Genomic DNA, 15121 nt, shown 5'->3' on the forward strand with positions numbered 1-15121 from the left:
AAAGTAACTTTCACTGTACATGGAAAGTGACTATGTCCTGAAAATCTACAATGACTGAAGGCTACTTATGCAGGAGCATTATGCAACGAAAACATTGTGTAATGGCCACACCATACCACTCAAGGGACGAGTGTTCTTTGGTTCTCAACCCCTTAGAATCAGAGGTGAGGAGACCATCTTTTAAGAAAAGACTTTATATTGGTGTTATATATCCATTTCTATTCTAGGCCCAAACCTGCCCCGATGACTGATGAAATACAGCAACAAATTTTAAATTTGCCAGAATCTTGGGACTGGAGAAACGTCCAAGGCGTCAATTATGTTAGCCCTGTTCGAAACCAAGGTAAAACTAACAAATGTCTAAGCTTTCATTAAGTTACCACAGCTGTTGTTAATTGAATACTTATTGTGTGTTGGGCTCTAGGATGGATGTAGGGATACAAGAAAGGAATGGTCATGGTCTTTCTACTTTAGCAAAGAGATAGAGGCCAAGTATGGTAGTACACAATGTATAGGCTGAAGTCAGCATTGGTAGATAGCCTACACTATGTAGTATGGTCCTGCATTACAAAAAATGTGGCCCTTGAATTCTTCCTCCATTCTTTTATGCAAGAACCAAATTTGTTAAACATGGTCTATTTAGCTGAGCTCAACGTTCCTCAGCGATTTCAAGAGAGTGGTCAGTAGGACTCATTTACCTGAGTGCTAGGAGACACTTTGTGGAAAGAAATAATTGTAAACAATTAAAACTGGTCTACTTTCCAAAAGAAGTTGAACTGGTTAGTTGGATCCCTTCTGCTTCTTACCCTCCATTTCTGCCATTATGTCATCTTTAGTTACTACACAAGCTCAGATCTCTTAAGCTGCATATGGATCTTTTAATTAACTTTCTATCAGAATATGTCTTCTTTATGAAATCAGTTCATTTAGTTTCCTAAGTCAGGAGTTGATTTAAGTTTTCAATTACAAAACTTCCTTTAACTGTACTTGAGAATGGATGATCTTACTTTCCTTAGTTTTACTTAAAAATTATATGGAGACTCATCAGTACAGCTTATGTACCTGATCTGAAATGCTCCAAATCTGAAACTTTCTGAAAAATTGTGTGATATTAAAGTAAGTTACAAAGTTTGTTAGCATGTTAGAGTGAAGACTTTTTTTAAATTAAATACACTCGACTGGTAAAAATATGCACACATTCATTTTAAAAATTTATGTCTTGTTAGGTACTATGAAATATAAAACATCAACAATAACAAAATGGTTTTATTTGTAGATATTACACGTTAGGTAAAGGACAGTTAATAATTTTGCGTACACCCTCATAAATTTGAGGAAATAGTCAAGTTTCCTAATGTTTTCAGCTTATCAAATAAATTATCTGTGGTTCTTATCAAATGAGGATTATTATTAGAAATGTATGATTTTGAGAGGAAAATTCTTCCTCTTTTCTACAAGTATATTTGTATTAAATTTCTTCCACTTTTTACCATTAAGCCCATGTACTTTCAGTTCAATCCTCATTGAAGGGGTTTCACGTGTACAAAGCTTTGCTCTGGTCTGGCTTTACACAATAAAAACAAACAAACAAACAAACAAACAAACAAACAAACACTCCTGCCCTTCATTTGATGCCAATGATGTTATCCCTTTGGCTCAGGGACTCACTTCCTCTAGAGGAGATGTAAATCCTGAAATGCATTACTTTGCCATTTTCTAGAGAGGGAAGTGAAAGTAAATGGCAAGTAATTGATAAACCAAATTTTTGATACGTAAAAAGGTCCTGTCCTCAAAATAAAAGGAGAATAGGTCATTGGGAACTAAACATGTGTCCATGGCCTGGGACATGGTTTCTCTGAATGACACATTCTATGGTAGGGATCTATTATTACATCATAGACATATGTTATGTAGCCACAGAACAAGAAAAAGTTAAAAATGAATTCACTTTGCTAAATCTGTTGGTGGAAGCATAAAGTAGGTGGGTTACAGCAAAGATTGCAAGTCTCAGGTGCTATCTACTGAGATTCTTGGATTTGGGGTTGATGGAAACTAGCGGTTTACTATTAACATAATTAATACATTCCAAAGTAGTTAACTTATAATTAAAAGATATCAGTTCAGATACAGTTGTGGTATGTAAATAATTGGTGAGACCACTAAAGATAGCCCAAGAGAACCTGGGTTCTCAAACAGTTTCTTAGAATTGTAAATGTTCTAATCACTCACCCAGCCTGCAGAGGATTAAAACTTACCTAATTGTCAAATAGATCTGGTACCAGCTAACTTTCTGTCATCTTGACACAAACTAGAGTCTTTTGGGAAGAGGAAACTTGTTGAGAAAATGCCTCCACCAGCTTATGAGTTTGCCTTTAGGGCATTTTTCTTTTCTTTGATGATTAATGTGAAAGGGTCCATATCACTGTGGGAGGTACCAGCCATGAGCTTGGTGGACCTGGGCACTATGAGAAAAGCCATGAAGAATAAAAGCCAATAAGCAAACCTCTTTAATGGCTTCTACATTAGTTCCTGCATTGAGGTCTTGCTCTGATTTCCCTTCAAAATAGGCCATTACGTGGAAGTGTAAGATGAAATAAACCCTTTCTTCCACAAATTGCTTGGGCCATGGTGTTATACCAGAAAAATAGAAACTCTAACTAAAAAAGAATCTCTGTCAAGACCTACTCAAGAAGATTAGGGAAGTAAGGAATATCCTCTGTTGGTTTCATTATTGACAACAATAGTAGCTTCCGAAGACTTAGTGTTTAGAAGGATATACAAGCAAAACTTTAAAACATCACATAAAACATCAGAAATGGGGTTGTGAAGTTCAGTGGGGAGGGATGGAGTTTATCTCTACATGGAAGAATAACATGTGCTATGAGAGTAATCCAGTGGAAGGGAATGAGACATTTTGAAGGAAATTCGTTGGTGTTGCTTTCCTGGACAATTGATAAAAGCTTTGATAGACCCCAAATCTCCCCATTCTTTGTGTGTTCTAAATATAATTTCTGCAGAACAATGGAAATTTCAAAACAGAAGTCATCTGTGAACTGATTGCTTTGCAACTGATCTGTCACCTTCACTGTCATGTCAGGTGCTTAAGGAAATAATGTAATTAGACATTCCTCTTCTCACTTCTTGATACTTTTCTTAGACTTCAGAATGGGAAAGATACTTCTTGTCTCTTCTTGTTAACTGAAGTACTTGGAAACACAGAATTCCAAATTAGGCACAGTTAAGGGAATTCACAGCTTTCCTTTATGCGGTGAACAGATTAAGATTAAAGTCAAAGGAAATACTGGAAAGACAAATGGAGTTTTATGTTTCCACTTTAAAATAGCTGTAAAAATGCCTTATAGCTAGATTTACATTGAGGTATAAGTGAAGATTGACGATAGAAAGTTAAGGGAGATAGATTTCCTTTCTTTTCTTCCAGGTCTTATTAGTCCTGGGAGAATGAGAGTGGCTCTCTGGGGTCATATTAAGCATGGTGGCGAATTTTCCTGATATTTAGAGTCCACTCTATTTAAGTCTTGGTTATAAATGTTGCTCATTAGACAAGGCCCTTAGGTTGTTCACACTACCTAATCTATACTTGCACAAGAATGAAGAGAAATGCCACAGGCTAAATGATTTGCCCTGGCTCACATGGCTAATGAGGGGCAAAGAAGAGAGGCAAGGACTGTGGCTCTCCTGTGCTGCTGCAGTGGGATTCCTATTACTGGGGGATGTGTACCATGTGGAAACCATGTTCTACCTCTTTGGAGATGGAATCATTTGCTGAGATTTCTGTTAGTGAGGCCCTTTCTCACTTATTGTATTATAGTCATCTTAAACACTATGGATTTTGAGGAATCTAAACCAGGTTATGTTTTTGAAAGGAAGCAGTCATTGATTAACAGTTGACAATCTTCCCAGAAAGTCAGATACTGAAAGCAAATTCTTCCATTCCCGTGAGTTCAAAACAAAGCACTTTCTGACCCATGGGCTGTACTTATGACCTGTCGCTCCCATTGTTGCTGATGGTCTGATAACGTGGGTTTAATGATTAATACTTACAGGTTTTGTTTTGTTTTTTCTCTGCAGCTGTTAAAAGCTGAAGAAGATGCACTGTTTATAGATAGGGTTTAGGTGTCTCTTTCGAGCAATAGTATCTTTGGTTAATTGGTCACACATCTATGCTTTGACCTTATCGTATTTTAAAGAATAGTCCAGAGGAAGTGTTCTCTAAATGCTTTAGAAACCAACAAATCAGTTACTCATCTTCTGTGTGTTGTCTATCTTTCAAGGATGCAAGACCTGAAATAGACTTCACAAAAAAACAAAAGCCAAATATGAAAAGAAAACACGTACGTTTTTGTTTTTATTTTTGTTTGTTTGTTTGGCTCTGTGGCTAAGGAGAAGAATAGACAGTCTCTCCCCTTACAGAGCTTTATCCTCTATTCCCAAATAAGCAAAGTTGTAATTTAAACTTACAGTTATTTTTAAAAACATGCAAAGGCCATGAACCCAGCACGAAGAGAAACAATAGGATACTAACATCTGCTGTCAGTAGCTGACAGACAGGTCATTGCCTCAGTTTCTAGGCCTCAGATATCAAGTGACTAGATTATAAAGTAATGACTTCTAAGTCAGCATTACAGGTGTTTATCTTCTCATCTTTAAAGTTTAGATGATCATTCATCAACTACAGCAGTGTATAACAAGAACAAATATGAGAGTTTTAGAAGGGAGATTTTGGAAAAAGATCAGACGTGACAGTAGTTAATTAGAAAGGTTCTTGGCAGATTGGGTTCAGGGTCTTGTGGCACTGAGCCCTGTAAAAGGAGGTTCGCATCAGCATCCAACGTTCTGTTTCCTCTAGAGCTCAGAAACAAGTTGTTGGCTGACAGTTTCCTTGAGTTTCCATCATTTCTGGGTTGTAAATATGTGCTTATTCATCATGGCTTGACTCATTCTTTCCACAAACATGCACTGAGCTCCTTCACTGTGTCCCATGGCAAGACAGAGCACTTGAGGAATTGCCGGGCTTAGTGTGAGGAAAAACAATCCAAGTATTTCAAATAGGGTTTACAGCAGTAGATTGTGAACAACATCCTGACTTTTCTTTGTTTCCAGGTGCTTCAAAAATCATTACCCAGAGAAGGGAAAACAGTAACCCTGATAACATGTAAAAGCATAAACATTTCCATAGTGCTTTTTAAAAAAATATAAGGTGGCTACCAAATTATTGATAATCAGATTTATTAAAGATACCTCTATTTCAAAAATTAGCTAAATTGACTTCATAAATCTTTACATTCACAATGAAATGCTTATCACTTTAATAGCATTGTAAAACTAATATAATAATTTGATGATAGGCATCGTGTGTAGAAGTGGCTTTATTTTAGAGGTGGTATAGGCATATGTGATCTTTATACTTGTTGCCGAGATCGGAGAGGTTGTGAGAAAGTAGAAGGATAAAGCTATATTCATTTGTTTAAAAATTATAGCAAAGGCCAGCTTTACAAAGCTTTATTTTATATGCTTATTTATTTTTACCCATGCAATCTGAACAAACTTAGAATAACATTGCTCATATGCATTATTTCATAATATGGCATTTCCTTTTTCTTGTAATGGCACCTGGCTTCCAAGAATATGCTTTCAATGAATTCCTTTGGCCCTTGCCAATAGGTCCAGGAGTATCTTTTATAGGACACTCCTCCCACCTCTTAGCACTAGAGCTTGGAATTTCAACATGACTTTTGGGTGAGCTCAAGCAGTCTACTGTATTAGAGATTACTTTTTTTTTTTTTTTAAATTTAACTCACAAGGGTCCCACCACATTTCTCTCACCCTGACGTCTGAAAGTATCACAGACATAAATGCATTCTTCCTTGTCATGGAGAACCTAGGGGTCAGTGCTTATTAAGTAAGTCTTCTATACTGTACTGAGTTTTATGACAAATGTTAATTATAAATCCTGTATTAAGGTGTCTCACTCAGATTTTCATCTGTTTGTGAAATTTTAAATAAATACTATGCATATTTTTTTCTTTATCTACAGAATCTTGTGGAAGCTGCTACTCATTTGCCTCTATGGGTATGCTAGAAGCAAGAATTCGTATATTAACCAACAATTCTCAGACACCAATCCTGAGTCCTCAGGAGGTTGTATCTTGCAGCCCCTATGCCCAAGGTAAGTATTTTATTTCAGAGCTGTATTATGAACTCTTTATTTGGTTGTATATCAGCAAATATCACTAGCAAAAGTAAAGGTGTAGCATAGCAGAGAAGAGCTATGTCTGTAGTCTGTCCCCATCAGTGATCAGTGGACAGTTTCTCAGGAAATCTACTGCATCTCACAGCAAGATGTCAGCACATCATGGGAATACTGCCTCTCTTACAGTGTCAACTAAGAGTGTACAAAACTGTACAAACAAAGCAGACATAGACCTTATTCAAAAGCAGAAAATAAATATAAGCAAATTTATCTTAGGAAAATGATACAGCTTTAAAGTATTATAGCTTCAGGTTCCAAACATCTCTTTTCACAACCCAGTTCCTACTAAAATTAATAGTAATATTTATTCTTTTAAGAGAATTTAACACTTTGTACTTAGCCTTTGTACACTTCAGAACAGGCTATACTGAAGGCTCAAATAGGATTTAGAGGAAATACTATTTTAAAATACTACCATTTTAAAGTTTTCTGATGCCAGTCTAGATATAGCCACTAGGATGTTTCCAGATCTCCAGTGAAATTTCTGGTGAAAGACTGTCAGAGTGAGATTTTCATTCTTTCTGAAATATTAAATACTGTCTGAAATATTAAATACTGTATTGTCACGTGTAGGCATTTGGAGGCTGTAAGATATCAAAATTGGGAAACAGAAACAGAAGTTAAATAATTACAATAATAAGAGGCTATGGGTGGTGTGGTATGTGTCATAGGTCCAAGGTGAAGAGGGAGATGGGAGGTGTCTATTGGTAGGAGGGTCTCAAGGTAGATTTGCTTGAGGAGTTGGGAAGTGTGTGTGTATGTGTGTATTTGGCAGTAACAGTGTTCACTAAAATGATTGTTTTTATGTGAAGTAACTATTTTAAACCTCAAGGATGGTGTTGTCACCATCTACAGTTGACATATAAGTAAGTAGTGGCACAGAGATGTTAAATGGTGCACACACTTTTGGATTTGAACCTATTTTGGTCTCAGGGCCTTCATCACTCAATCATAGTGCTAGAGAAGCTATATTCACTATTAAGTATTAAATAAATTCCTGTTAAAGAAATAGGGCCGGCAACTGTTAGATGAATTTCTAAGGAAGGAAGAATAACATGATATTTAAACATAGAACAACTTCCAGGGAACAGAAAATAAAAAGCAGAGTATAGAAGTTGTGCCTGCCTTCTTCCACCAGAAGTATAATAATGATGTGTGTTTTCATTCTTAGGTTGTGATGGTGGATTCCCATACCTCATTGCAGGGAAGTATGCCCAAGATTTTGGGGTGGTGGAAGAAAGCTGCTTTCCCTACACAGCCAAAGATTCTCCATGCAAACCAAGGGAGAATTGCCTCCGTTACTATTCTTCTGACTACTACTATGTGGGTGGTTTCTATGGTGGCTGCAATGAAGCCCTGATGAAGCTTGAGCTGGTCAAACATGGACCCATGGCAGTTGCCTTTGAAGTCCACGATGACTTCCTACACTACCACAGTGGAATCTATCACCACACTGGGCTGAGTGACCCTTTCAACCCCTTCGAGCTGACAAATCATGCTGTTTTGCTTGTGGGCTATGGAAGAGATCCAGTTACTGGGATAGAATACTGGATTATAAAGAACAGCTGGGGCTCTAACTGGGGGGAGAGTGGCTACTTCCGTATCCGCAGAGGAACTGATGAATGTGCAATTGAGAGTATAGCCGTGGCGGCCATACCGATTCCTAAATTATAGGACATAGCTCCCAGTGTTACATACGGGTCTTTATCACTCACAGAGTGATTTAGTCACATGCTGAAGACTTTTTCAGAGCAATATCAGAAGCTTACCACTAAGCATCTTTAAAGAATTTTGTCTTTGAACTTAAAACCATCCTTGATTTTTTTCTTTTAATATCTTCCCCATCAACTACTGAACTACTTTTCTTTTTAAAGTACTTGGTTAAGTAATACTTTTATGAGCAGTGGTTCAGTTGTCCAATATTTTTTGCAGGTCATCTACAATGCAACCAGATGTTTCAGTTCTAAAAATCTATGTAAAAGTACAAGCTCGTTTTTAAATTATGTAAGTCACATGAAAACATGGCAAAAAAATTAGTTAAATTTTTTACAAAGAGTTTTAAATAAATGTTTATGTAATCAGTACCATAGTCTTTCTATGTGTGTTTACAAGAATTTTTGTCACCTACTTCTTCCCTTAGAAGCATTTATGCTCCATGGACGTACTTCTTTATGGAGAAAAAAAAAATCAATGAAAATATTTCATGTATAAATCAGTCGAGGGAGTGTGAAGATTCATCACCTGCCAATTGCTTGCTGTGCAAGCAAGAGGACCTGAGGCCAGACTTCAGGATCTGTGTCAGAAAAACAAGACAGATATGCTGACACACTTGTAATTCTAGTGCTAGAGAGACAGAGACAGGTGGAACCCTAGAGCCTACTGGTTAACCAACATAGTTCAGTGAACAAGTATCTGTCAATGAGTGAGCTGTGTCAAAATCAAGTTATATGTTCCTAAGAAGCGATAGCCATGGTTGACCTCTGATCCCTGACTTCTGTATATGCTTGGGCTTCCATACACACATGAGCGCACACCTAAATAACTAAATAAAACAAGAACATTTAACCTTGTCAAAGAGGATCTTCTGACAATACCTAGTGAACCCTAAAATTCAGACAGGAAATAAAGAGGAGTTTTTACAATGTCAGTGTGTTGAAACTATTTCTTGTTGTGTGTCTTTGGCATGTGGAAATGTGAATAATAGTTGCATAATGAGTGAAATATTAACTGTGGAGATTTGAGTAGCTCTTTGGGACTTCAGTGGATATTTCACAATGACATGAAATGGTTCTTCTGAGTAGACAGCTGATATCTATCTATTAAAATTAATGTGACAGGCAAATTAGGCAATAACATTGGAGCTACACAACAATGTGACAAACCAGAAGTATTCTGAGGCTCAAGAAAACCTGAGCATCATATCACCTAAGCTCCTTACACAGGTAAAAACATGAATTTATACAAAAGGCGAAGGACTGTATCCTAAGTCTCATAGATGAGAATTGATATAGTCATGTCTGAGACCCAGCTATGTTAACTCCTTTTTTTCCCAGAGTACCTTAGAGCACTGAGAATGTTAGCTAATCACCAGAGATGTTAGCTGTGTGCTCAATGTATCTTGGCATTCTGAGTCTTAAGAGTTGGTATGTCAAACCTATATAATTGTATTTGTTTTGATATGGGGTCTCTGTTTGTAGACCTGGCTGCCATGGAACTTGCTATGTAGACCAGGTTACTCTCAAGCTCATAATGATCTACCTGTCTCTGCCTCCTAACTATATTGTTTTAAAAAATTGTAGTTGACTAAAATACCATTTTCTCTGCTGTGAAGGAAAGTAACACTCTAGAAATGTGCACTGTGGCTTCATCTTTTATTTTTGTTAGGTTTTTGCTTGCTTGTTTGTTTAAGTTTTAGTGTTTTGAGGTAGGGCCTTACCATGTGGCCAAATCTAGCCTTTGATTTATAATCCTCTTGGCTTTGTCTCCTGTGTGCTAGGATTGTAGATATGCTTTCCCAAATCCAGGCATACTGTGTTTAGACTACACACAATCTTGAATGTCTAATGGCTTGCCAAAGGTCTTTGACAGTCTTGTGTTGATAAGGAAACAGATATTCTGCCATAGACAGCTAAGGTCATTACTTTGTAGTCATCCAGCAAAACATAAAGTTTTTGTGACTGTTGCTAATATTTATTCTTATATAATGCTTTGCCTCTGTGAAAGTCTCTCTGAAGTATAAAGTATAATCTCTGACTTTCATGAAATATTTTAACAATTTTTCAAAGGTATAATATAGACTGAACATAGCTGGCTCTGGGCACCACTTCTTACAATCATGCGGAGTTGAGAACAATAGTTTGAAGACATTCTAACTTTTCAGGCAACAAGAGGAATAGCCAAGAACAAGAGCGAAAGTATTCTGTGCTCAAAATGAAGATTAGTCTATACTGGGAGGTAGTTTTCTGTACAAGGCAGAAATTGTCTCACTCCACTGCAGTTAAAGGAGTTTAGCAAAGACAACTTGAAAATGATGGACCATCTTTCCAGTCTAAAGCATGCAGCAAAGGTCTGTTGTCTGTAGATTGTTTATAGTAGCACCAATAAACCATAATATCAGTCTGCTGACACTGAGCCCTCAAAAAACTAGAGTGAGCTAGTCGGTAAACCTCTCTAAACAAAGCCTCAGAACGTCTCCAGGATTTGTCCATGTGACAAAGGGGGAAATTAAAGTGGACATTTTAAGTCTGGCACAGCCCAGAGCCATTATGTCTAGAATCTGCTGGTTCTTGTTGATTATTTGTTAAATCTTACAAAGCTTCTTTATCCTGTCTGATTTTCCATGTCTGTGAAATATATAACTTTTTATCTTACTTTTTAATCTTAATACACTTTTAGTTAAAATGGAAAACATCATTTTCCCCTTTTCCTCCCTCCAGCTGCTTCCATCCTCTACCTCCAACTCTTACCACACTTCCCAACTTTCAAATTGATAACTTCACTCTCTTTGGTCGTTATTGTTGCATATATACATTTTTATGTATAAGTATATAAATACAACCTGCTGAGTTTTTTTGTTGTTGTTGTCAGTATACATGGTCTGTTTGTGTTAGATAACTGCTTTGGAGTGTGATCCCTGAGACAGGTCAATTCCCCTTCTCCCAGCAGTCATTAGCTGTCTGTAATTCTTTGTCTAGAGATGGGAGCCCTTGAGTTAGATATCTCTCCTTACTCATTAGCACGTCTGTTGATATTGCCATTGTTTAGTCTTGTTTCTGCAAGCATTTCAATGACAGAAGTCATTGGCAGTCTGGCTCTTCAGTCTTCCCACCCCGTTGTCTACTGTGCAATTTCCCTGACACAGATGCAGGATGTGTGATGATCCTGTGAATTCTCTACTTCTAAGGTCTTATCCTAGGTCATGAAAGAGTTTTCATTTGTCTTTTCAATTGCACTTGTGTGGTGGAGCACACCTTTAATCCCAGCACTCCTAAGGCAATGGCAGGCAGATTCTGTTGAGTCTGAGGTCAGGTCCTCACAGTGAGTTCCAGGCTAGCCAAGGTTACACAGTGAGGCCCTGTGTTAAAAAACAAATAAACGAATACACAAATTAAAATTAAACTTTCTACTTTGCTACTTAAAATCGTGGCCTTTCACCTAAAACCATTTTATTCAAGTAAGGGAGCTAAAATAGATTTAAGTAACTCAGTTTCTTTACATAAGCAGTTGCCTGTGGAACTCTATCTTATGCCTAACCACTTAACTCAGGAACTGAATAGAATTTGATAGCAAGAGAAACAGTTACCTGCTTCAAACAGATCTCTGAGACTGACATACTCTCTTCAGTATATACAAAGTATCCAGAAAAGCCCTGGGCATGTAGTAAGGACTGTATAAATATTAGTTACCTTTCAAGCTATCTTCCTACAAATTGAACTTTTAAATAATTTGCTATGGAAAAGAGCTAAGATATATTCTATAAACAAAAGAATGTTATGGGAGAATTCATGGGAATTTTAAATCTTATTTAAGAATCCACAAAAAAAGTAATGAAAGAAGCCACAGAGAAACCTTCAAAAGACTTTTAACCTTTAACTTAGGGAAGGAGATGCTATTGATTTGAATTGGTTTGGGTTAATTTTCATTGTTGTTTTAAGGTTTTTACATTTTTCACCCTTATGGTTCTTGCTCCTACCCAGGGAAACAGTAAGTGTGGCAGTAAAGGGGCTTTGGAAACCGGTGAAAGTGTTGCAGAGCAACACTGAATCAGAGCAAGCTAAGGTTAATCTAAGATTTTCATAACTTTCCTTCTTAGGTTCCAACATTAAGTAGATTCTAAAAATACTCTAAAGATGAACACATTACAGCACTGAAGCATTTTCTAGCTCACCTCTGTCTTTAAAAATGTCTTGGTTTCGTGGGAGAGGATACACTTAGCCTTGCAGAGACTTGATGTGCCAAGGAGGGTGGATACACAGGAGGGTGGGGGCATTGGGAGCTCCACCCTCTCAGAAGAGAAGGGAAGTAGGTGAAGGATTGTGTGAGGGGCTGACCAGTAGGAGAAGAATCTGGATGTAAAATGAATAGATAAAATTAATTCATTAAAGAGGGAGGTTGTTTATGGGAGGCGAAATAACAGGCCTAAGGAGGTTCCTGATAGAAAGGCAATTAGACCTCAATGTGTTTAGAATTTTCAAATGTTTTTTATAGTCCTTATCTGTAAACACATTTCTAAAATTCTTTCTAGCTCTCACAATTTAAATTTTGTTTGAGGCAAAGTGCTTCAAGTATATTCAACCCATAGATGACAGTTTAAAAAGCTTAATTGAATGGGTTTCCTCTAAATATGCTGATGTTAATGTTTATATTTTTAACATTGTCAAGAAGAAACTTCCTGAGCAAAATTACAGGTGGCGATGCCAAGCGTGCTGAAGGCACTGTGTGACAAAGTTCTTTTGGTGCATCTTGAAAGCACTATTTGACAAAGTTCCAGTGCTTGGACAGTCTGGACTGATCCTTCACTACTCTTGATCAATACTGGCTGCACACCCTTTCCTATACTTATGCTTCTTGCTGTTAGAGGCCTCTCTCCAAAGGCTAGACCTGTATAACAAAAAGCTAGTGAATATGAGAATGAAATCAACAAAAGTTCCCTGGAAAAACCAGTTATACTGAAAACTGAGTCTTTCCTAAAAACTTATTATTTTAATGAATATTCAGATCCTAATGAGTGTTGTTAGTATGAGGAAGAGGATTTGAGAAGAGTTATTTAAGAAGAAAACTTTAAGGAAATTTTAGAAAGTGACAAGCTGTAATTGAATTGCTAGGTTTCTTAATGTTTAATTTTAGAAACAAGGAACTTGTAGTATAGGAAGAGACTTTGATCATGCAAGTTTATGACAAGCCTTGGTACCTTCTTAATGACAAAAGTAAGCAGTTTTAGGGACCCTGGTGTTCTTCTGTTCTTTACAGAACTGTAATAAAGTTCGGAATCATATTAATAGAAACAAGGGTTCAAAACAGAGACACAGAGGAAGGCATCTTGGCTCAATACTGCCTGCCTTCCTGAACAAACCTGTCAGACCAGAACTTCACTGATAGACTGGCCTTGCTTCAGCAAAGGGGCTGAACAATATTTTAAGAATCAAAGAAAGGGGACGGTAGTCTTATGTCAAATATAAAAGAAATATAGAGGAAGGAAAGGAATAATTGAGTAAAGGTTGAACTTCTGTGAAAAGTTAAATATGATATAGTAGGTAGTAGGAAATCACTTTTGATCTATTGGTCTTATGTCAAACTGAAACAGAATCGAATTTAAATAGAGTCACTCTATCTAGCATGTCTGTAACCGCAAGGCTTTATAACACCAATCTTAAGGAAGAAGATATTGAGTTTAAAGAAAATTGATTTTATCAAATGTTAATCCTTAGTTCCTATAAAATTGCAGTTTGCTTGCTTTGTCTTTTAATATCCTTATGTAATCAGGAAGAATACGTATTTTGAAAAGCTGTGTAATCAGTGCATAAAATTTCTGAGGAAATGATTTTGTGTATAAATAAAACCTGAAAGAGACAAGAGTTGTCAGAGTAGGAAAAGCCATACTGAAATGTGCTTCCTCTCTGTCCCTTCTCTCATGAAGAGAATGACGTTCCATGTCTGATCCTTCCTTTACATTGCCGCTCTTGCATCCACCCTTCTCCAGACCCTGACCTCAACTGAGTCTGGTACCCAGCATACAGGGCTTGGGGAAAAGGAAATGGGACAGGGTGTAAATTGCTTGCTACACAGGCGAAAACTAGATTTGAATCTCTGGAATCAACATAAAAACCTGATGTGATGAAATTCATCTACAATCTCAGTGTTTCTGTAGAGACATGGGAGACAGAAAGAATTAGGTGGATGGTCTCTCTGCCAGATATGCTGGAGTACTACCCAGCACAGCCGCAGAAACAAGAAAGACCCTGCCTCTGATAAGAATAGATGTCTGAAAGCGATCGTCCGACTTCCACATATTTGCCATTATACATTAATTCCTGCACATACACAAATAATAGATGAAGTATATAGATAGATGATGTAAACTAAAATTGAATATATATTTATATCTTTCAATATGTATGTTTCAAGTTTATATGACATTGAAATTACATGTGGTTCCTGAGCAGCCATTGTACCTAATGAAATATTAGCTGGAATAGGATGACCCCTTAGAATCATAATTCTGAAGCAGAGTACACATTTGCATGAATTGCCTAGACTATACCATAATTGAACCTCAGCCAACCTTCTTGTCAGTAAAGCCACATTTTATGCTTGGTGACAGCATCAAGAAACACAAAAGATATTCTAGTCCTAGGACAGAAATGCAACATATGCTTTCGTCTGTGGCTCCCCCCACCCCTTCATGAACATATTTATCAAGATCCCTTCTGCCCAATGACATTTAAAATAAATTGAAGAACGAATTTATCTAACCTCTCCCTCTCTCTCCAACTCTGAGCTTGCCAAGCTCATGCACTTTTTAAATTTTTGAACTTTGTTTCCTAAAAGACTACTTGTTTGTAGAAATTCTATTTCATACGTAGTTAAATGGCAGAAAAACAGAAACTTTAAACTCAATAAATTGAGGGAAGAATTGCAAGCCTGTTCCTTCCTCTAATGCAAAAAAAAAAAAAAAAAAAAAAAAAATCTAAATAGGTTGAAATTCTGGCAATCAATTGTAAGGAAATAAGTTGGAGAAATTGCCTGCCCAGGGGTAATGAAGGGAAGGCTGAGAAGCTCAGGCTGTGCCTTAAAAGCTATCATAGAGATTTTTTTTTCTGTAATGTATTTCCTGAACTGTCAAAAACATTG

At 36.9% G+C, this 15121-nt stretch overlaps 1 protein-coding gene across 1 annotated transcript in view; it reads left to right on the forward strand.

The window, feature by feature from the left end:
• Ctsc (cathepsin C) overlaps positions 1–13904 on the forward strand; it is a 37838-nt gene extending 23934 nt beyond the window's left edge. Inside the window, exons 5-7 of the mRNA NM_009982.5 lie at positions 228–343; positions 6056–6187; positions 7443–13904. Coding sequence (NP_034112.3) covers positions 228–343; positions 6056–6187; positions 7443–7945 — 751 coding nt within the window. The 3' untranslated portion in view covers positions 7946–13904. The remainder of the gene's footprint in view (positions 1–227; positions 344–6055; positions 6188–7442) is intronic.
• Positions 13905–15121: the final 1217 nt, after the last annotated feature.

This window comes from Mus musculus, chromosome 7 (assembly GCF_000001635.26).
Source record: "Mus musculus strain C57BL/6J chromosome 7, GRCm38.p6 C57BL/6J".
Classification (NCBI taxonomy): Eukaryota; Metazoa; Chordata; class Mammalia; order Rodentia; family Muridae; genus Mus; species Mus musculus.